A 24104-nucleotide genomic window follows, 5' to 3' on the forward strand; every position below is an offset into this window, starting at 1 on the left:
GGGTTGTTGTGGTTTTTTTTTGTTTTTGTTTTTGTTTTTTTAAGCCTTTTTATTTATTTGGTTTTAATTCCTCAAGTCATCTTTTGAGATGATTCAAGCTCCCATCCGAAGACTAATTATAGTAAGCAGGAAGAGGATGGAAGGGTAATGGGTTGATTCTGGGGGGCAGAACCCAAAACACCCTAAATCCCCAGGTCAAGAAGGTGCTGGACAAAAAGGCTTTCTGTGACTCATGCACACTCTGAAATGAAGATCTGAAAAGTGCTTACAAGCCCCCTCTGACTGGTTTGAAAGCAATTCCAGCAATTAGGAATTAATTCGGCATGGTCAAGAGGCGATTTCACTGCGAATTACATCAAGTTATCCAAACTTTTACAGAGTTCAAGTGGTGGAAATGGGCCGCTGGGGTGGAGGTAGGGCTGCAGTAAAGAAAAACAAGGAGTGTTCAGGAAAGGCAGAAGAGGGGAAGCCATGGAGCAAGGGCTGGAGGCATGGCGAGCCCATGCTAGCGCCAGAGGTTGGCTTCTGTTGTTGCTGGAAGAGAGGGGAGGTTGCAGGCTGGAGAGCAGAGGATGCTTTTGTTTTTCAAATAGAATAAAGTACTAAAAATTCACTGGCAGTCCTAGCTAATTGATGAGTTTTAATTAAAAAAGGAAATCAGTAGGCTTGTTGGCTGATCAGTACTTCATGTGCAGTATCGGTCAGGGGTGACCTTTCCCCAGTTACTGGCAAAAGCCAGAGTTAGCCCAGGCAGGGCTGACCCTGGGATGATCTGTGGGGCGAGAGGCACAGGGAGTGTGTGGAGGGTGGAGTGGGGAATAAAACTGGGCTTTCCTGCACAGGCAGGCCAGCAGTAAAACCATCACAGGGAGGGGCGGATGGCTGGCCACCCACCCTGGTGGCTTATGGTGGTGCTGGTTGTGAGGTGCACCTCTGGTATGGGTCACCCCTGTGATGCCTGTTGGGCCCAGCCAGGGATCAGGCATTGGGGTTGTTCCTCATGAGCTCCACATCGGCATCCACCATCTCCCTCACCAGCTCCTGCAAAGAGGAAAAGAGGCAGATGAGTGCTCCAGCACGGGGGATGAACAGCAGGAGTGCCCTGGAACAGAATGAGACCCTCTTGACCCCCTGCAGCAGGACAAGGAGGAGCTGAGGGTTTGCTGGGCTCTTCCTATAGCAGCTCTGGCCCCAGTGTGTGGGTCGGTATCCTGCTATGCGCTGGGGGTGGCCATTGCTGCTGTCATGGCTGCTGTCTTCAAAGCAAGAACCTGGGCATGGTCACTGAAATGGGATTCCTCAGTGTGCCTGAGTCGCCCTGCACAGAGGTCCCCCCTCCCTTCCCTTCCCCATGGATTACTTTTAGAAGACACCAACATCTGGCAGGTGCAAAGCATGCCAGAAAGGCCACTCACATCAAACGTGACTCTCGGCTTCCAGTTCAGCTTTTGTCTGGCTTTGGTACAGTCCCCTTGCAGAAAATCCTGCGGAAAAGAAGAAACAGGCTCTGTGAGAAGCATACACCTTCCCCATCTCAGTGGCTTCCCCATTGCGCATGCTTTCCCTGTGAGCCGAGCACAGCTGGGACCACCACTGGACTCTTCTGAGAACAAAACATTTCTCTGTAAGATGCCATTTTAGTGGAAGCTCATATGCCTATGAATCACCAGGAGGCAGCATCCTTTCACCAGGCTGTTTCAGACCAAAAGAGTTATTCTTTGTTTTTGTGTGTGCTTGGGGTTTGAACTCCAGCCTTATGGCAGTATAATGGTGAACATTTTATAAGTTGTCATATGTCTTAGTCATGCCACTGAATGAGCTGTTTCAAATTCTTTCCCCCCCATTTGTTTAAATAATGTAAATCACAGAGCAAACATGGCAAGTAGTCTCTTTCAAATAAAAACGTGATCACAGACAGATGATGCTGAAAGTCTGTTACGAATATGGGTAACCATATGCAACAGTAGTAAACATCCAGCTTTTGAATGCCTACATCCTTTTCCTAGAGTATATTTGAGCATCCATATGCTCAACAACTCATAAATGAAGTTATCTTCCATCACAGAAACCAAGACTTTGGTCATATTCACCCTACTGTTCAAGTATTTTAAAAGCGCTACCACATCAAAACAATCCCACAGCCAGTCATCAAAAATAACGAACAAAATAAATTAAAAAAAGAAAAAAACCCTTCTTTGACTGCATTCTAATTGAATGAAAAAAATGACTGTGTCTTCCTTTAAAGTTCAAATAATGTATTTAAATAGTTAGCTTTTTTCCAACTGTATGTGTTGATTTAATAAAACATCATCTCACAAGCTTTGTTTCTGTGTATCAGTAAATACTAAAATTACATTTGTCTAGGTTTAAAGAAAGCCAAACAAACCCAACTTTTTCACTGAACAACAAGGCTAAGACTGAATTCTGTTCTTGCGTTTGACTTTATGGTGGTAACAGAGCAGGCTTTCCAGAAAAATGCATGGACTTGTTTCTCCCTCTCCCTCTCTCTGGCCAGCGGTGGAGCCAACGAGCATTTTCTGGCTGTAGTTTTTTAGCCATCTTGCTGCACAGTACATTTTTCAGATGCTATCTTTTGGGCATCTGTAGTTCAGGTCATGTTAACTTGCAAAATCACCTCATCCTGTGCAGTAAAATGTAGGAAATTCTTCATAATTGTGCTCCAGAAAGCTAGACAGCTTGCTTCCAGGAGCAGAGGATATACACCAAAGGAAATACTGCACTGCAGAAGGGGATGTAGAACAAACACGTCTGCCGAGACTATTCCAGGCAGCATTTTTTACTAGTTCAGTCTTCAGGCTAAAAACATGTTAGCCTGCCTTCAGAAAAGAGTAAACAGATGGATCAGAACAAAATGATATGAAAATAAAAAATGCTGTGATTTCCTTAAATTAGACTAAATTATTTCCTACTGCAGCCCTGTAATGGGTTTTTAGAAACTGCAGCAGATAGTTGAGGCCAAGTCATGCAAAACCGCATCAACTTGAGGGATCCCCCGGAGGGTCGTGTGAATATGGATTGCAAAATCTGGTTTGAAATGGGAAAGACGCCCACTAACTTTGATAAAACTTGGATCAGACCCTAATGTGCTCATGGAGGTATGCCTTTTATCTGGAGTTTGGTTTAATTTACATTATATACGTGTGCATATGTCTGGAAACGAGGAAATCCTTCTTAAAATAATAATTTCAGTATAAAAACAAGTGCCTTCTATTCACTCCTTATTCAAACCACTAGTTAGAAGTGTTTTAAAACCACCTAGTTTTAAGTCATAAAAGACACAGCAGAAGACTTGCAGTTTCATTTTTTCTGAATGCTGTTTAATAATTTTAGACCCACAATCTTTTATCGAAAACATCATTTGAAGCTTGAAGGATACTGGGTTTCCATTAAAAAAAAAAAAAAAAGGATGGCGGAGAACAGAATGAATTGTCATCACTTGCTGTATGTAGCTGCATTCTGCTTTTGAACAGCTTGGGAGCAGTCTTTTAGCTTTCTTGGACAAATGCTTTTTGTTAAAACAGTTTATCTAAAAAAAATACCTAATTCCAGCCCTTCATTCAAAAACATAAACACTCAGCTGCTGAACAGGCCAAAATAAGGTTGGAGGGAGCTTGCAAATCAGTAAAAGTGAAGTTATTTGCAGTGCTGGATTATACACAGAGATAACACAAACAACTAGTGTATTAAATCCATTTAAGCATATAAAGAAGTATTTTTCATTTAAAAGTTCACATGCTTTAACAATGATGCAGCAAAGGTATTATGGTGTAATCTGTGACCAAAATAACAAAAAAAAAAGGAGAAAAAAGAAGATTTAATATATATGATAATACAAATTCCCCAGCTGACTTAGGTTAAAAGATTTTAAATGGCTCTCCTGAAGAAGTCTGTGTACTTCTGAGAAGCGCTACTTTGTAGATAGATTTATTTGAAAATAGCATTATGGACACAATGTCCCCTAAGCACTTTTAAAAAGGTTCTGTTACAGAAGTTACTAGGTGCAGAGATCAAATGAAACCGTAATATTAACACTATATTACATCTGGATTCAAGGTTTGATTGTATTCTTATTAGTGAAAGTTTCAACACTGAATGGAAATGATGACTGGAACAAAGCTATTCCTGATTAAAGGATTGTATTGCAGTCACGTTTCCTGTATTTTTCTACAAGTAGCTCATAATATGAAAACAATAAGGTAATTACAATAAAATAAGAATATTAAAAAAAGTTTCTCTTGGAACAGAATGACTGCTTGTTTATATTATTTAAGTCTTTCACTGAAACCAGAGATGCATCTGTCAGGCTTCCAAAAGGAAACAATCCACACAAAAAAAACCACAGCCCCCTCACCAGAATCCTCAGCCATGCCAATCATTAAAGCATATTGATTTTTCAGTGTCAGGGCTTCACTCTCTGGAGGTACAACCAGATCAGAAAGCAAGGAGAGAAGAAGTGAGGTTCCACTGGAGAAAACCAGGTTTTTTTTGGGGGGGGGGGGGTAGAAGGTGGGTTGGGTCAGGAGGAAGGTTCTCAAAAAACAGCTGCTGCTGCTGAATGTAAACTGCTCAGTATCCCTGTTCTTGATGGAAAAGCACCTGATGAAATGACACTGCTTCATGTTTTCTGTTCCTGTGGGATAACTTTTTCTGTGGTGTCGTGCTTTACATACTGACAGGACTCCATGAAAACCCCGAGGATTTAGGTACTGAGCAAGTCTGCGAACCTGAAAACACTGATAAAGGCTTTCTGTTGTTTTTACAATACTCAGATCATGAACATAAAATTAAGTCTTTGCTTTTAGTTATCTGGTTTGGGAGGAACAAGCCCTTACTTTCTATGCAAATATAGTTAATATAAGTGAATAGTAATGACAAGTTTTACCTGCAAGCTGAGAGTCTGAAACAACATCTAGGTAAACATTTAAGTGGAAGGAAGATGGAAAAGACAGCAATTAAATTCCCCGCTGCCACTTAATACAAGAGTAAATTCTCCTATGGCTTTATACGCACCTCACTGTCATATGACTGCCTCTCAGAGAAAAGAACAAGTTTATCCAATGAGCCTTTCTAGTTTACCTTTTCTGTAAATGAGGCTGCATATCTGTGTAGAAAATACCCAGTTATTACTAAATCTGATTTTATGGTTATTCAGATTTATTGTCCAAATGCAGACATACACACACATACAGATAAACAGAAAAATTTGTTACACAATGTGTTCAGGCCTTTTTAAATTTAGTTTTAAAACCATGAGACAAAAATGAAAAATATTTTAATGTAAATATCACGTTTCCCAAGCTCTTGCTCTGAGTGTCGTCACAATTCCTATCTTCACTTGTGCAGTGATTGATCTGGTTTCACTGTGCAATGTATCACTGTCTTACTCAATTAACTTTAACTGAAAATGTAAAGCCTCATGACAATGTGAGAAAAAGGAGATAGCACGGCCTGAAAGAAGGCCAAGGCTTCCTTTATTACTACAGCTCAGCTGATTCCCTTTAAAATTTGCCTTCACTGAAGCCAGAGCCCAGCGCCAGCTTTTGCTCTCTCTTACGGCAGAATAAAACCGAGATCAAGTCCTCAGTAAAACACCTGTGATGGAATTGTGCCCAGCTCCACTCACTGCAGCAGAGACAAGGCTTTACCTCTAAAAATAAACAGACTTGATCTAAGCACACAACAGTTTTACTGCATCTGAAAAGCAGCCAGGGTTACGTTCACAATCAGCACGACTGCTTGGAAGATTTGTTACATCAGAGCTCCCATAAGCAAAGAGCACAGACCTAGCTCGGTGGAGGCTCTGGCTTGCGTGTTTAGTCTTGCACTCTTTTGCTCGAGAAGTTTTGTCAGGAAGGATTTCAAGAATCTAGGGGCCAAAGTTTCCTGCAAACCCTGTTGTGTTTTATTATCCTCATTTCCTTCTTAAAACTGTTGCTTTTCAGCTTTAACTCATCCTATTAAAATAAGAACTAATAAACATAGCTACTTGATTAGGCAACATTAGCTTGCTTGTGTTTTCACCATTATCATAGAGTAGTCTGGGTTAGAAGGGATCTTTAAAGGTCAACTAGTCCAACCCCCCTGCAATGAGTAGACATATCCTCTACTATGTCAGTTTCTTCAGAGTCCTGACCAGCCTAACTTCAGATGTTTCCAGGGATGGGGCAGTCTACCACTTCTATGGGCAACCTGTTCCAGTGTTTCACCACCTGCATTGTAAAAACATTTCTTTCTTATAGCTAGCATAAATCTACCTTCTTTTAGTTTAAAACCATTACCCCTTGTCCTGTCGCAACAGGCCCAGCTAGAAAGTTGTATCTCAGTAATGTATATATCAAAGTTTATATTATGAAATGGTCTTCCCTTTTGTGGAGTTTTTGGAATGTTTTTCATGGCATTTTTTAATGAGGGTTTGTGCTGCATCTCGGCAGTAACATCAGCCCCACAGTACATACAGGTATCTGCTGCAGCTCACTGATCAGAGAACAGCCTTGTTGCAAATAGTCAGAAGACTGCATTCGTTGTTCACTAGGCAGTTCTACCAACACCCTTATCCCCCACTTCCTAGCATTCTCCTGCATTTGCCACAGGGTCCTGTCTTAACCCAAATCTAACATTGGAGAGCAGTCTGTGTGACTTCAGTTGTGCTATTTTCTGGGCACTCTCTTAAGAATAGTAAGATCTCACTAAATCAGAGCTGCAGAAGCTGTAAATGTGCACCTTGCTGGTGCAGAATTGAGTGCACTGTTCAGCTAAGCTTGGATAGAACCCCAGAAGGAGTCACAGTAATAAGCACTGCATCTGCAGTTTGCTGCTCTGTAAGTACTTACGGAGATCCACAAGGCAGAGAGCACTGGCTTGATTTCCTTTTGAAGAGTAGTGTTTGCTATAATATCTATAGTAACAGGGAAAGAAACAGTATAGTTAAAAAGCAAAAGGCTCCTATCTCCATAATAAATATAAGGAGACTGAGATAAAGCATGTCAATGAGCAAAACCCAAGCCTAATGAGGAACACAGTAAACATCTTCAGGAATTTAAGACAAGCCAGTGTTGTCTCTCAGTTTTCATTTTTTCTTTCCAGTGTTCTTAGAAAAGCAAAGTTGCGGAGCACTTACGGTACCAAGGGAATAAAAGAATGCCAGTGAATTTGGTTCCTGATCTAAATTTGTTTTAATGCAGCATGAACAGACTGCTTTCCACTCTTGGGTCAGCAGCCTTTTGCAGAAAGACAGTATTGTTTGCAAAGAACCACAGGAAGAGGCAAAAGCAACCAATAGGCTGAAGCTCACGTATAACTAAATGCCATTTAAAATAGGAGGCACAATGTTTTTTTTTCCCCTAGCGTGTTTTCCTATGCAAATCCCTTCTCTATTCAAAAAGCTCTGTTTTCACTAAAACCATGTCGAGGGGGAAGGAGAGGGGAAAGAATGACTTGAGGAAAGGGCTGGTTCTGCTTGGCGCTGAGCCCCTGCACATCTGATAGACCTTGGCAGGCTGCGAGTGCCGGGCATCTTTAGGGTAAAGCTTTATCTCAGGACTCCCCGGCAGCCATAAGGTGTGAACACACGCCACATGGTCAATAAAACCTGGGCAAAGCCTTTGCTTTTCTGCCAGGAACCAGGGGCGTTAGAACAACAGCTTTATCTTATCCGTTCGATAATCTTTAATTTGACTAGTTTCCAAAGGGTTAAAGCAAATGAACTCAGAGCAGCAATAAACATTAGGGTGATAATAATGGTAGCGGAGCTCCTCTCCCTCCTCCTCGTCTTCCCCTGCGCCTTTTCCACTTCAGTGCTGCCTATCAGCCCAAACCGAAGCTGAAGCCAGACCTCTCTTTTCAATGACAGGGGGTGATAAGAGGCACGAAGAAAACAGCAAGCTGTCTGGTCTGCTCAGGAAGTCGGGAACGGGTGGTATTGTCCATCAGCGGGGCCACGCGGCGGCCGGAGGCCAGGAACAATGCTCCACTCCGGGGAAATGGGCTCGCTCAGCACCGGCCCTGGCAGCCCCACCGACAGCGCAGATAAAACGGGAAAGCAGGGGGAGCTGGCCCCGGGTGCCTTGAATCCTAATCGCTGTGGCAGAGGCGGTGCCCCAGTTAATTGACGAGTGGCTGCAGCCCGCACGTCCCTGGGAGGAAAGCATTGTGCAGACCTCAGCCGTGGTGCAAGTGTCAGTGGAGCTGCAGGCGCAAGAGCCCCTTGCAGGGCTGCACAATACTCAGATCTTTCCGTTTGCCAAGTGAAGCCTGAGAAAACGTCTTGGCCAGTGCCGTCCCTCGAGCCGGATAAAATTCCTCCCGAATTACAGCCCGATATCCCTGAAGCCAGTGCTGAATTTCACTTGCTTTGGATCTGGTGCTGAGCTCGCTCATCAGGAGCCATCCCACACAGGGATCAGTGTAGCTCTGTGCCAAGGCATCCTGCTGCAAGTTGGGCCACGGGTACTTTTGAGGATGCCATGTGTGAGGCAGGCTGACTGGTGTTACCCCTGCAGCAGGGAAAGCCCCGCTGCTGCAAATGGCAAAATTCCCGCAGCTGGCTGAGGTGAGGTGGGTGCTTCCCTCCCTCTTAGGTTGTGCCAAGGCTTAATTCTGTGCTCCTAGGAAGATCTGGAAGGTGTTCTCTAGCTTGCATACAAGTGTAATTGTAACCTTAGTTCACGGCTCTCCAAAATTTCAAGCAGGCTGCTGAATGGCAAAATTGTTTCTAGAAAAAGCAGGGAACTTCTGGGGGAGAGGAAGTACATTTGCTGTGTACAGGCCGTAATTATGATAGTGCTGGCATTAGCACTAGACACATAAACACTTTCTTTCTGATGTGGCATAGCCAGTCATCCAAACGTACACATCATAGCTAAAAATCTTTACCATGTTTGCTGAAATGCAAACTCAAATGCTATCATGAACCAAACTAGGCTTTTTACAACTCCTCTAACAGAATTGTTCCTTGCAAGTGCTGGTTAAAAGTAATACCACTCTCAATGGCTGTCACTGCCCTGTAGCTTGGCTGCTGATAGGAAATGATGAGTGAGTGGACGTTTGCATGCTTCAAGCTAACCTGTGCATAAAGAGGTGTCTGAATAACCTGGATTTTGCATGACATGGGTTAGAAGCACTTCTTCTTTAAAGCAGATGTTTTGGAAAGGTTGTATGTGAGCACGTTTCTACAGGCTCCCTGGCCAGGTGGTAGAGAGAACGCCCATGTGTCACCTTAACATCACTAAAAATCAAGTTCCTGCAGTGGGTGAACGTTTTTCATACAGGTGGCGATCAGCTACAGTATAGGGAAAGAACAGATTCTCTTTTCACTGGTACCTCCAAGTCCTGCTTTTGTTCGCTATTAAATGTGTTTGCTTCTTGTTCCACTGTGGCAAGAATTTTGTGGAGGAGAGTAAGACAATCATGTCTTCGTTGTGCAGTTTTATTGCCACACACAGTGTGTAATATTCAGGCAAGGACATGGTACCTTTTAAAATTATTAAATGTCATTATCACAATTTTTTGATCCACTCACTCTATTTTTCTCATCACTCTGTACTCTTCACATTTCCTACAAAGATCAGGAAATCACTCTATGAAGCTGTTTGATTTCAGTGGGTTTTATTGTGCAGTAACAGCTGCATTTCTTACGGGAAATGGAATATGGCCCCTAGGGTTAGCTGTCTTCACTGACTGACATGTCAAGGTGAATAGGAAAGCTGATAACACCAGAAATCCATGCTGCAAGGCTACTTAGTTTCTTATCTTCTTCCACTGAAAAATGTTTAATTTATAACAACTTATATTGGAAATGTTAATAGGTTTAGTCAACATTGCTGGTCAAATATCAAATGATAAGCAACAAACCAATAAAGATTAGGACAGTGATCTTGTATTCTAGTTACAGATGTTTATCTACCCTTAGAGCACTAAACATCAATTTAATGAAGGCAGGTCTGTGACTAGTGGGATACTGCTAATTCCATAGGATAAATTCTTTATCTGATACAGGATGGATTGTTCTGGTGATTTTACTACCCCTATGGATATTCACATCTCTGGAAAAATCAAGGCATTATGTTAACCTCAGAATTATGTTAAAAGTCTTTTTTGAATGGTGTGCTGTTATATTTACCCTAATAAAAATATTAATTTACTCAGAATGTCCTTTTTCATCTCAAGAAGATGATGGAAAATTCTAACTCACCTGTAGCGGCAATTTCTGTTTTCCCTGCATCCAGTGCTCATCTCAGTACTCTGAAGGCTTGGCTGTGACTCATGTTGAGTGGAACAAACAACATTCCTTTCTTACCTGTGTATTGATATATGAACGTTTTTCCCCCTGAAGGTTGTAGTAAGACTGAGGGAGGAAAGGACTTTCACTGCTGGCTGCTTTTTAGAGCAGCCTCCCTCTACATGGTCTTAAACCTGACCTAATTTATAGGACACATCACCTTTAGTCTCTGCCCCTGCCCTGCCCTGCATTCCAATTTCTGACTAAAACCCACATCTAATTTGAAAACCCCTTTCAAGACAGAATATACGGACATAATTTAAGCTTGGAAAGACTTAAAGGGAGCTCGTGAGCTGAGCTTTTGTTGTCCAGGGAAAAAAAAAATAATTTCAAACACATATATGGAGCAGACTCAGGAGGGAATACCATAGGGTTCCTGTCTGCAAAAGGGAAGCTATCTTTGCCTGGACACCTGCAGTTACAAAGAAAGCAATGGTCCACAAAAGGGTTAAATTAAAACAAGGTAGGATAATTTCTGATTCTGAGTACGTCCCAGATGTATTCTCCAGCGCACTTGATAGAGAAGGAAGTCCAAGCAGTGGCCTTTCACATGACATCATAAAAGCCTAATTTATCACCAGCCACCAAACATCTAGAAAATCATAACATCCTTTCAGGAAAACCATGTGCAAAATAATCAGAGTTACTTTGATGAAAGCTTTAGTGCTTGAATCCAAGTAGGACACTACAAAGAATAACCCTTTGCAGGTACTGGCATATAACAAAGCAGGTCACATTTAATGCTTCAAACTCATGCTTTATCCATGAAAAGGCTTATGCATTTCCTGCCTATAAACAAACATATTTCTGTTCTGCATGTGTGTTCAACCAAGACTGCTAAGATAAAACACTGGTCACTGATGAGTCCAGGCAAGGTAGCCAGCTAGATATTTCCTTTACAGATGAAAAGCATGCTACTGCTGCAAATAAAAGCACTGTGCTCCACACTCCCTTGTCTCACAATCCCTTGCAAGTGCATTAAGGATGTGGGCTGACTATTGCCACAGCATCTCACAGCTTTTGAAAGGATAAAGCTCTCCCAGTACATTCAGCATCATGGCTATGCTGAACTGAGGGGTGCATTCCACCTGAAAACCTCCAAAACCACTTTGAAAAATACACTCCCTTGTGTCTATCCAAGGTTCTTCTGCATCATCATTTTTTTGGTGGCTGGTATAACCTGACTGTCTTTATGGAAAAATACTGCTCAGCAAGCAGTTTATCTCCGTAAAATCAATTGGCTTCACATTTGTAAATGAAATCAAACAAGTGTGCTTTTTCTGTTGATTAGGTAGACAAAACAGACCATAAAGCAATTAATGAATGGCTACAAATATCATCTACATGGCATTCGAGATTATTTTTTTTGTCTGTAACGTGAGTTGGCTGGTGTGTATTTAAATGTGCAGATTCCAATAGCCATTCAGTTCACTGAGTCCAATTCTTAATAATCTGACCCTTAGGCTCCTGCTGGTCAATGGCCACAGGTTCTTCTGGTCTGACTAGAAAAATAACCGGATTTTCCACACCATTCTTGGTAGTTTGTTGTTGCATGTTCTCTGATCTTGGTTAATAAAAATAACTTCCTATTACATTTCCTGCACAGGAAAGCCTGGGGAAATAAAAAAATCATAATTTTTCCTATTCTATCTTTCACTTTCACTCAGAGCAGACATCCAACCCACCACAGAATCTTCCAAGGAATCAATAAAATAAATACAACTATTTTGTTTTGAAGATCAGTATTTCGTTCTCTTCCATCCTTCTGTTTCCTGGGTATTTCATTTCTCTCACTTTCCTTTTTATTTGAGTCTTTCTCCTGTTTTGTCTAATTTATTTTCCTGTAAAAATCCCATTTATCCCTTTTTATTGTAAGATAGTTTTCTTTGCTGATATGATGTCTCTCCCAATCTTTCACTCAAGCTCCTCTGATTTCTCTTTTGAGCATCATTCTCCTGTTTCTCACAAATACCTTCTTAAACCTGGCCTTATTTCCCTATCTTTCCTTCACCTTCAAATGTCACCTCACACTGAGATTTTGTTCTCTTTTCTGCTACAGTGATCTTTTCATTTGAATATTTTTCCATTTTTTTCTCGCAGGTAATCTCTACGTAGTCTCAAAGACTTGTTCCTTCTTCTTTTCTGGTGATAGTCCATCACATACTAGTGCCAGCTTCTCTTCACTTGGGTTCTGAATTTGGTGTAGAATATTGCAGGGTTTGGGAGACGATTTATATTACCACTAACCCAGAAGAGGTTTGCTGATAGGGCTGAAACTATGTTGAAATAAGTTTTAGAAAAGAAAAAAGATCTCCTAAAGCACTGTAAGTGCCAGTTTTAGTAAGGGAAAAAAGCAGATTCATTTACTGCTGTTACTGCTCACAGTAGCTGCCTATAAAATTCCACAGATTTGGCAGTGCGTTTGTCATATATACTTAAAAAGCGTGCATAATATGCTCTGTTTCTTTCCAAAGCATCACCAAATGCAAATACCACTTCTTGAAATCTGTCCTCTCAATGACCTTCTTCTCTTAAACACTTTCAGTTAAACAAGAAAGGAATTTTTGATCTGTTACCAGAAAATTTTTCATTATTTCACCCTGCAGCAGTCAAATATGAAAGAACATTACAGAAGGAAACATTATGAAATATATATATATATTTCCTTCTATATATAAAAGGAAACAAATATGAAAGAACATTATAGAAGCTAGCATTTTCTAATGGTCTTGCCCTACTTACCAACCTCCTTTAGTTCCACAATTAAAAAGCAAGCAAACTACTCAGACATACACAGCAGCAGGCATGGGCTCAGAATACTCCAATGCTTTCACCTGTGTAACATTTAAAATGCGAGATGCCTCATCCATCACTTGAGTTCTTTACAAGGAAAGTGTCTCTTGAGACCATTTACACAGAAATCATCTATTGCCAAGTTTTGATATGGAAGACAGAGCTGTTCCTCAGACAAGCAATCCTGTTTTTCGTTTGTGTTATGGCAGGGTAGAGACGCCAGGTAAGGGTCTCATCACACATTGCACAAACACAGAAATGGCAGCCCTTTCTCTGAAAATCTATCAAAGTCAAATATCAGCTCCTGGAATATTCTGTTAGAATTCATCTACAGCTTGCATCTCTTTTCCACTGCTGGTCACCAATAAACGTTACAACTTGGTTTACTTTGTTTGATGTATTCCAACGTATCAGGCAATAAGTAAGAACACATAAAGCCATGAATGACAGAGTCATTGTGTATCTACTGAGAATCTAAAAAGCAGCTGAAGAAGCCTAGATAAACATCTTGGCAGCTTCATTTCACTTGTAACCTGAGCAAGACTTCAACTAGATGTAATACCATTTAGACAAAACAGAACTGCTTTACAGCAGCACTGCAGTGACTATGAAGGACCACCAGAGGAGAAGGACACAGATTTTATATCATTAAGAAATAGCAATAAAATCACAATGGCAAGAATGCAATGTCATCCCCATTTTACAAAGCAAAGTGAGGCAAGATGATTTAGGGACTTGACCAACAGCAGGAATCAGAGGGAGAAGCAAGAAGAGAGCCTAGGCTGTATCCCCCAGTTTCCCTCTGATATATAGCTTACTATACAGATAAAACAGGCAAAGCAGTCACATCAATAATCTAGCATAATTTGCCCTGAATAGGTCCTTGATGTTGATTTGTAGTGAGCAGCCCACCAGCAGCAAACTGGTCCAAGGATGAATGGACATATAGCACCCTAATGCAGCAAGTGACTTATTTAACTACATATTGTTTGTTTTTCTGAAGTTTCACTTCTATTTCTACCCCTGGATTTTCTTTTATAACTTCTTTCACATAAAAGTCAAATACTCACTGTAGTAATCCTAAGAAACTTCTAGTTTGCTCAACTTTTCCCCTCCAGCCCCCTATTATTGACTTGGGAGTAATAGTACTTATAGTATATAGTTTTGTCTTCTGTGCTCTAAAGAGTTAATTTTCATATTTTCAAAGGTTTTCTGTACATATAAGAAGTCAGAGCAAAAATTTAACATGTCAAAGAGTTGAGAGTCGTTGTAATCACAGGATCCCAGCACTTTCTGTTTTATGAAAACAAGCTAACAAAAAAGGATAATGTAATATTAATTACAGGACTACAAAGGTTGGCAATACAGAGCAAACAGAAATTTATTTCACTTTACTGTTGTTTAGGCAGGGATTCACTCTCTCATTTCCGAGGAAGGAACCTGCAGTGCACTGGTACTGCAGCCTACAGAAAGCAGAATGCTTTCCTTTCACCCAATTTCATTTTCATTCCAAAAAACATGAGACTTCATCAAAACTTTTTAGGAGCGCATCATCCCACAAATTATTTTTTAAATTAAATATAAAAGCATTGAAACTTACCACAGCTGCACAACACTTTATAAACTTTGGCCAAGGTATCCACAAATTCATAATTAAATTTCCATTTACTATTAGAAAAAATACAAGAAAAGGCTTCACATTCTGATGAGGTACTATTATCTGTTCAACAGTGCTACCCACAATATCTCACTTCACTAGCACACAACGGAAGCATGAAACAACCAAAAGCTATTGTAACCAGAAAACCCCAAACCAAAATGATACTACAGCTTCTAAATGAGCTTCAAATACACTAGCACGTGGTATATGGCGTAACTGGTAATTTCTGTGGTCTTGAGGTTTGATTTGAAAATATAAAGACTAAAATTGTTCACTGTATATATATATAAAAACTATATTAACCTAGATGGACTGTCTGGCAGTTTACACTAATAAAGACCCAAATAAACTAATTGTATCTTTTTAAAGTAACCTGGTATATATTATAACAGCATATACTACAGTGAAGTCCCATGAACTTACTCTTTCATACAGGAAGTAAACTGATAGAGCTCTGACTTTTCATAGCATCTTTTGGCATCGTTTATATTTAAATAATAACAGTCAGGTTCATTTTCATCAACATAAAAAGAAGTTCAGATCTAATCAAGAAACAGCACTGTCTCCTGACAGTGTCTGCTCTATGCTTGCTTCAGCACGTAGGCAGCACCTGGCACTTCCATGGCTTGATCATTACTATTGCTCTTCAAATTATGCCTGTCACACAGGTTAGGAAAACATGAGTAATTAAACATGAACAGCATCATAAAATAATAGTAAGAAAAAAATTAATAATCATCCAAAAGAGTGTTTGGGGCACCTCCCTAAACCACCTTGGATTTCTGCCCCTTCTGCTCAGACAGTTTTCCTCTGTGTACTTTTTAATTATTTCCTTCATGAGTCCTTTAAGGCAAAGAAGTTTGTAGAGGTGGGAAAAAACCCATGTATTAGAACTGATGAGAACAGTGATATGCAAAAAAGAGAAATGCCAATTAAGTCTTCTCTGAACTACTGCAGTCTGATTTTGAATTGCTTACGGCAAAGACTTATGCCTCATGATGACACTGCTAGCTCCAGATGTGTGTATTTTAAATGCAAAATTTCAGAAGCTGCTTGTTTTATTTGAGACTTGCACTACAGCTGGTCACTGGATGCAGTATCTCTCTTCTGATCCATAAGCTCATCATACCAAGTTCAGTATTTGAACCATATGCAGGTGAATGCAGAATTCCACAGTTCTGCAGCCCCAGCAGTACCTGTAGATGTGTGCTTGCTTTTGCTCAAGTAGTCAACAACCAAACTCATTCCCAGCTCAGTTCTCTTACAAAACCAGCATAAAAAAATACAGAAATAAAGACTGAGACTTTGGACCATGTTATTAACAATCCTAAGCAGACTGTTGCAGCCTATTTTTGTGCGCATGGTTACTGGAATTGAGCACACAGTTCTGGTAATTGCATACAAAAATGACCAGCTACATGAGTAACGGGACATTGCCTTCTGCAATTATTATTGTGTAGGAAATGTGTGAAATGTGTGATCCTTCATGTTAGTAGACATGCAAATATTGGGTAAAAATAGCATTGTTTCCAGCTGCTTTACATCCAGAATAGTTATTCAAGTACCTAACCAAAAGGTGCAAGCAACTCATTCATTCCTACTTGATCTGTGTTTTGCATGGGTATGAATTAGACAAAGCACAGTGTTGGGGAGACTCGTGCCTGTCTACATAAAAAGAAAAATCAGTGCAGCAACATACATAATGTTTAACACATTCAAATCCACATATTAAAAGCACTTTTAGAGATGGTTCTTGTTCTCATTGAGTAATTTTTGCTGGAGTGTGTGCCCTAAGTTATGTATTTTCATGCAAACTTCAGCACCTCTCTGAGATAAAGCTGTTCTTCCCACCAGTCTAAGTGCTTCATTTTTCTATATTCAAGATCAAAATTGTTTCATTTACCACATCAGAGGTGCTAACTGGTGTACTGAAAGTGCACCAGCAGTTCAAGACACCTGCTCAAGATATCTAACAAAGTATTTTGGCTGGGAATACCCCTTTCTGGGAAGGAGGGACTTGCATGTTCTCATGTAAACTCCCCACTGAAATCCACAGGACCCTGGCCAAGCAGTGACGGAGTGGGTTAAATACAGACAAACTTTGTAATGTTCATTATCACTGTTGGTAGCATCCCACCAGGCTAAACTTACAAATTTGGCAGTTGGAAGAAATTAACTGTCTGCATCTGTCATTATTCCTGCTCTTTACATATCTGAGTGATTTAGTCCTCTGTCCACTAGCTTGGAGTAAAGACCACTAAACTTATATGCAGATTCCCTCTAGTTGACTTCAGGGTTTAGTTTAAGCTCTTTTTTCTCAGCATCAACAGATAAGATAGGATGCATACCCTGCTTAGTTCGTTCTTGGAGCAAGTGACCTTGGACATTCTTAATATGTCCAATTTATAATTCTTTTTATCTTCTCTCTGTTGTTTTTCTACTACATTTTTTTCCGTTTTCACCATTAACTTCCTCCCTATCTTCTTAAAGGCTCCATCCCTGGCCTTCCCCAGCTCAGTGCAATCCCTGTCTTTTGCTTTCCCAAGTCTTTCCCACCTTTCACATGTATCAATACATATATACTTCAGTCTTTAGTCACATCTCTGGAGAGGATGTTTGGTTAAGTTGGCTCCCTCCACTAACCAGCTTTCCAGCAGAGTTTGATTGCCAGGACTGAGGCAAATTATACTCAGATTCATTAATTAAGATATAATAAACTCCATTTGCTCTTTATCAATGTGCCATATGTGGTGAGAAAAAAAAAAAAAAGGGTATATGAAACCAGGAGACCCTCTGGCTGGTTTATGGGCCCAAAATCTTTCTGGGAAGGTCACAAATCTCCAGATATCTCCACACATTAAGTTTTGCACTTGGATTTCTAATTTAGCTGAAAGATGTGTAAAACCACATGCAGTCAGACAGCTCCTTGGCTATACATCTGAGGAAGCTCAAAGCATAAGTTATTACTTCCAAAGTCAATTGTAACTTATGCTCACTAAATTGGCTCCAGATCCACCCTTTTCAGACAGTAGTATTGGAATAATTTATTCTTTTGGTGAAAAGCACCCATTTAAACTAAACCACACCCCCAGCTGGGAGTCTCACCAGCAGAAGTGCCAAAGGCAGAGGGATTCAGAGGCGCACAGGGCTATTGGAGGCCAGCGGAACAGGGGTGAATAAAGCACAGTATGTAATAGTGTCTGTCAGCACGCTGAAACGTATAACCTCTCCCTAACATAGGGGGTCTGCAACAAAAATCTGAGAGGAAAATTTGTTCCTGCGGTTCAATCATCACGTTAGACAAAGAGGTTTCCTTGCTTTTAACATCCATGCAATTTATACCAGAAATCTTATGGATAGCGGTGAAACCATTGCAGCTTTCTGGGGACCTAATGTTTTGATCTAAGCCCTCAGTGTGTATCTTGTTTTCTCCCATCAAGAAAATTCTGTACATAAATATGGCACAAGGGGGATGAAAGCTGTAAGTTTAGACATCTAACCCAGATGCCAAGTTAAAAGCCTAGCCAATGAAGAGGTACAAAATCTACATAAACTAGGAGCTTTTCTTTCACTAATTACAGTGGCAGCCTGAGTTAAATGGCTTACATGAATTCATCCCCTTCCAATGGCAGCAGTGATTTGAAGCGGTTTGCTTCACCAGAGAGTTAACTTCCCCGTGAAAGTTTGCTTCACGAGCTACCTATGTAAACACTGACATACACATCTTGCAAAGACTTTTCTTTCCCCAGGTGAACTGCTGCATCACCAGATACCCAACAGGAATCTCCTCCTTTAAGATCCTTAATAGCAGCAGCTGCTGAAGGGAAAGGAACTGTAGAGACGCACTTGTTGCCAAACTGTGCATTTAGATGGAAGGAGGAGAAACAGATGGGGAAATCACTCTTCAGACAGTATTTACTAGCACAATCAGCACCTGAGGCAGCACTTACTCAGGTGCTGAAATTACAGAGGTAAGTTTTATGATGAGAAATATATCCCTCATGTGACAGCTATATTTTTCATCATGGATCATTAAAAGCAGATGATCCGTCAGATAACTACTTGATTGTAACGTGCATCACAGTAAAACCGTCAACTTTCTGTTTTGTTTTACAACCCTGGTTACATCTGGAATGCTTTCAAGAAGGATGCTGATGTTCGCTTTGGGTACAAACTGACTCAGGGCACTTCTGGACTGCTACCTATGCAGTAGTAGATAACAAGAATAATGAGAAATGATAGCAATATTACCTCCAATTTTGCTACTAGGAAGATCCCTATATTACCACCAATATAAGTTTGTTCAATATTTTTCTTGGACTGGACCACAAGGAGGATTCTTAATTGTCTTAACAACTTTGTCTTCCTTTTCAGTCAAACAGATTATTCTTTCCAGTCCTACATATCCTCTTACATTACAGATCTTTTCTACAACTACTAATTCAATAACAATAACGATAATAGTAAAATGAGTATTTGTAGTAACTAGCATAGTTCCATATTTCTGTAATAACACCAGTAATTTCTTCATATAGTATTTGTTGTTAGTAATTGCTAATTCTTGTCCTCTAAGAGGTAGGCAAAAAGGTGAAACTACTTTTCCAAGGTTGCAGAGCAAGCCTCAAGTAAAATTCCTGATTTATCTGAGAGTACATAGTGGAAATGTGAGCTTTGCTGCAATTGGACACCCCAAAGAGACATGTTACCAAAAGCAATTTTAAAAAAGACTTAAAGATCTGCTCTTGAAGATTGTTATCTCAGCAGAGCACTAAAATTGGAAATAAGTTGTCCTTACTGATGTGCAGTCTGCCTCTTTGCTTGGCAAGGTTACAACCCCGTTAAACAAAACAAAACAAACCAAGCCTCTGGTCTTGCACAACTCTGCCAGGAGGGCTTGCAACTTCTTTGGACAATTGAGGTTGCTTTTAAATTGTGGGGTTGATCCATTACATGTTGAAATCAGCAATGCTGAACCATAGCTCAATATTCAAATGAGTTTTGTATGGAGGAACAGCATTTCTGTAACCAGCCAGGACATTGAGTCACTTCATTCTTGACCTTAACCAAACAGGTTAAAGCAATATATACTTCATATTGCCCTGCAAAGCTCAGCTGTGCTTGGTATTAGCAAAAACTTTCATTCTTTCCAAGTATGAGACTTCAGCCACTTTTGTTCTGACTGCATGATAAAATTCAGATGTTTAAAAAAGATCCTTCTCCTCTACAAATGCCCACCCAAGCAGCACCAGCAGGGTTTCTGCTAAAACCTGACAATGAAATTTGCCTTTGGAGAAAGACAAAGCATGGAAAACTTTAGTGTAAACAACTGTTTCAGAAAATTATGAGTGCACCAGCCTGAGGTAGAGGAGTTGTAAAGGAATGTATTTTGTCAGCTCAAATTCAACAGACCTTATCAAGCACTTAAAGTCCCTTATAGTCTCTTAGTGTACAGTTCAGGCCTTCTCCACTGCACTGATGGTGGTCTGACCAGCCCTTCACCCCAGTCACACAAATGCAGTTTTCTTTTGCAATAGTAGAGATACAGCTAGCTCCTAAGGGGACTCTGTAAGTGGAAGATACCTGTCCCCAGAGCCAACTGTGCCTGTGTGTCTGCTAAATTACTGAACTACTTGAACTAGATGATCTTTAAGATCCCTTCCAAAACTAGCTATTCTATGATTCTATGATTCTGCTTGTGCTGAGTAGCTAGGAACTGATGGGACTGAGTCTGTCTTCTTCCTTGATACCTTACTAGATAGATACTGGGGAGGAGCATGGAAGAAGAGAATCAAAGATTAAGTGATGGAGAAAGTGCCATGCTCTGGATCCATAAGGACAAAATGGGCAGAAATAGGGACTACACTTGCAAAATAATTGGGACGTCTCTCTGTTGTGAGGTAGGTGTTCTCACTGATGATCCTAGAGATGTTTATGTGTCATTAAGATGATGAAAGGAGCTTTAACACCTGCCTGGTTGTAGGGAAACAGTGCCCCATCAAGACCTAGATCATGCTACCTGTAATAAAGTACTTATAGGATGAAAACAAATGTGCTGGGGTGTGTGTGTGCGTGTGCGTGTATCCACGTGTCTGTGTGTCTGTGTGTTGTGAAGTAGGGGTTGAATTGCAGGCAGTACATCTCCCCCCCTTTTTTTCTTTTTCATTTAAAATTACTGTATTTAAACTGAGGGGTGTAACTAGAAACCGGGAGTTTAAAAAAGCAGAAGGTAAGCAAGATACGTGCAAGTGTTGCTACTGCATTTCCACAGTCTTCAGGTTATCTAATAAAACTATTATCTCATTTTGCAGATAAGGCATTGCTATTTCAAGTTAAGTGATATTTCTATTTAAAAATTCATATTTCATTGTAAAAATAATCTCTGAAAAACAGGTCTATACTTACAAAATCAAGAAATACATTGGAAGCACAAGTTTTTAGATGCTTCTGTTACTGCAAACATCAGATATCACAAAAAAAAACCACTCTTTTTTTTTTTTCAATATGGTTATTAATTTTTGTATTCCAGTAGTTCTCTAGAGTATGTCCTTGCATATAGAAAGATAGAAGCTCCTGTGTTTTGTAAGCAGAAATTCCTTTTGCCAGAGAATCAAACTGGGATTTGATGGTTGTCCTACAACACTTTTAAGGAATTAGCCTTCATTTATCTGCTTGTGTCTTTAATTGTTGGTATGATAAAAGTTTGGATAATCTCTGAGGAAGCACAAGAAAATGTAAAAGAAATTTGTATTTTTTTTTTTTTTGAATCATTAATTACCTGATAGTCCTTGCAGCTGGGGAGGGTCCTCCAACTTCCCTTCTAGTACAACATACAAAATCTCTTTCATGATAGTTAATTTCAATTGCAAGACATTCATTTCAGTATTGTGAGATTTCACACTAGGGTTTACTACTACACTTTCTAATTGACGACCCTCTTCCCATCCTTGCAGCAATATCTCTCTGCCAAACCATCCCAATGTTCGTATTTTAATTGAGGCTAATTGAATCCATCTGCCACATGACTCAGGGGTTACTCTGAACTGTAGAGAAAAGTCTATTCCTATGACAGATCTCAGAGATTTCAGCCCTGCTTTAAGAGAATGCTGTTTTCTGTTAAATTTTTTTGTAAAGGAAGTTTAGATTTTAGCACAGATGTTTGCACAGCAGTGAAGAACTGAATGAGACACTTGACGCATCTCTGCCAAGCAACCTAAAGTCAAAGGTAACAAACATATGGCTACTGGTCTCTGTGTCATAGCTTGCATGCCCTTACTCATGATGCTGAAAGGTCATTTTTACAACTTGTTATGCTTTTGCTATCACAGAGATTGTTGCTGTCCTTGAGTATAGAAATAGAAAATACTTATGCCAAGAAAGCGCTTAAAATGGGCACTAATGTGGAATGTGTTTCTACTTTTCTTTGCAGCCAAAAAGAAGGTAGTATTTAATAAGTAGGACCTGTGAGTGTGTTCGTGAACAATTCTCAAATAAATTGGAGTGTATGATTACTTTTCATTGGCAACTGAAGAATCACAGTATTATTTTGACATAGTTTGGCCACTGACATATTTTTAATTGAGGGATAAACACATAATATTATATTACTTCAACTGTTGTTATAACAGTGCATATAAGTAACTCCTGCTGATTTAACAGTGCTTGGAAAAAATAATACAGCATTTGTCTCCATGGAACAAAATTCTTCAAGATCCTGGCAATTAGTTGAATGAAGTAACAGAAGCAACAAAAAATACTAAAAGTTCTAAATAACTAATGGGAACCAAACTCAAGCAGCTTCCCCTATGCCAAGAACCACAGAGACCTGATCTTGACTTTTAGCAGTTCTGCCTTTAACAGAGCTCCTAGTGGTTTATATTGGTCTAAAAATTAGGATATGTTTCCATGAATTCAGTCTTGTCATTCTTCTTAAAATGCAGTTTGAAGAAGCCTTGAATCCAAACAAATCATATGTTGTGGGAGATATCACTGAATGATTTACTGAAAGTGTGAGAGGCATTTGGTATGTCCTGCTAAATGTCTTGGACTGGACAAATCATGGGGGAAATATTTTCAACTCCTTGTCAAGTGCTGAACTGTTCCGGTCAGCACTACAGATCTGTCTTCTATACTCTCCAAAGGGCTGAAGTGCAATGACAAAGCATAATGGACCTCTCTAAATATTTAAGCAACAGAGAACAATAGTATGAGACAATACTGCAAGATAGTGTTGCATGCAGGGAGTGCTGCTGGCCTTGAAGTCACCTCTTGAATGTGGCAACACCCTAGGGTGTCTTCTTCCATTGCATCATTCAACTACGAACTGGAGAAAAAAGAAACCTCAGACCCTTAAAAAAACCTGTTTTCAGTGAGGAATTATTAGTAGATGGAAGCTGGTGGAGAAAGGACTTTGATTTCTGCAACTTTAATTCCCACTTGAATTTCATGTGTGTTCAAAAAGGTAGCTTCTCCTGAAGGAATGGCAATATTGAGGTCATTGCTCAGCATACAGTCACTTCATCTTCCCAGTGAGCATGTCCCACTTTGGGTGTCATTTGCAGACAACTCCCTGAAGCAAAGCGGACTTTGGTCACTTTTCTTCTGTGTTGCTTGCATGGCCCTGTGGCTACCTATGGCTCTGATCCACCATGAAGTTTACATTAATACTAATATAAACTCTAAGGTGAATCTAGCCAAGTATTTCAGATGTCTTAATTCCACTGAGCAAATATTTTCAGATATCATCCCAACTCAAAACTTTTCCATGTTTGATTCCAAATGAATCTTTTCTATGACAATGTTTATATTTGGCTACCTGCTGAACCAAACCAACCGGTTTCTATGGAGCTATGCTGGGAAGGAATTTGGCCTATTCTCTTTCAAACATATTGTGCCTGAAAAGATGTGACATGTGATGCCAACTGTCTGTATTTTATCTTGAGTTGTTTCAGATAAATAGTGCCTGTTTTCTAGTAGGCTGAAGTACATCCATGGGACCACTGCTTCGCGGGAAGTGGAAAAGAAATACTTCCCTTTCAACTGCAGCCACCTTGAAACCCAAATACTCTGAATAGCACTGTAATCAGAAGCATTAGACACATAGATTTAAATTGTATGTCAGATTTTAAATAAATGTGCAGTGGATTGCTTTGATTAAGGGAGCCATATTTCACCTGCTAGTAACTGAGGATTGCATGCCCCATTCTTCTGCAAATACAACTCTGACTGTGCCTTTTGTTTGCTGAAATCATTCCGAGAATGCCTACTCTGCTAGTGGAATATTGCATACAAACTGGGAAGTAAACTGCTGTTTCATCGTGGGTGTCCACTGCTATTCACTTGGAAAGGCACACAGCA

General features: G+C 40.1%; 1 protein-coding gene and 1 long non-coding RNA gene across 2 annotated transcripts in view; one reads left to right on the forward strand and one right to left on the reverse strand.

Moving 5' to 3' along the window:
* Nucleotides 1-620: 620 nt before the first annotated feature.
* The window catches only part of GMDS (GDP-mannose 4,6-dehydratase), a 422575-nt gene continuing 399091 nt past the window's right edge, over nt 621-24104 (reverse strand). The window contains exons 10-11 of the mRNA XM_057399362.1: nt 1416-1484; nt 621-1041 (exon numbers count right to left, since the gene is read on the reverse strand). Of these exons, the coding sequence (XP_057255345.1) occupies nt 979-1041; nt 1416-1484 (132 nt within the window). The 3' untranslated portion in view covers nt 621-978. The remainder of the gene's footprint in view (nt 1042-1415; nt 1485-24104) is intronic.
* Nucleotides 18378-20798, forward strand: LOC130593887 (uncharacterized). Its single transcript, XR_008970911.1, has 2 exons — nt 18378-18721; nt 20510-20798. It is a non-coding gene; the product is annotated as an uncharacterized LOC130593887 (long non-coding RNA).

The sequence above is a fragment of the Pezoporus wallicus genome, unplaced genomic scaffold, assembly GCF_028554395.1.
Source record: "Pezoporus wallicus isolate ANWC-B61680 ecotype Strahan unplaced genomic scaffold, APGP_CSIRO_Pwel_v1 contig_818, whole genome shotgun sequence".
Classification (NCBI taxonomy): Eukaryota; Metazoa; Chordata; class Aves; order Psittaciformes; family Psittacidae; genus Pezoporus; species Pezoporus wallicus.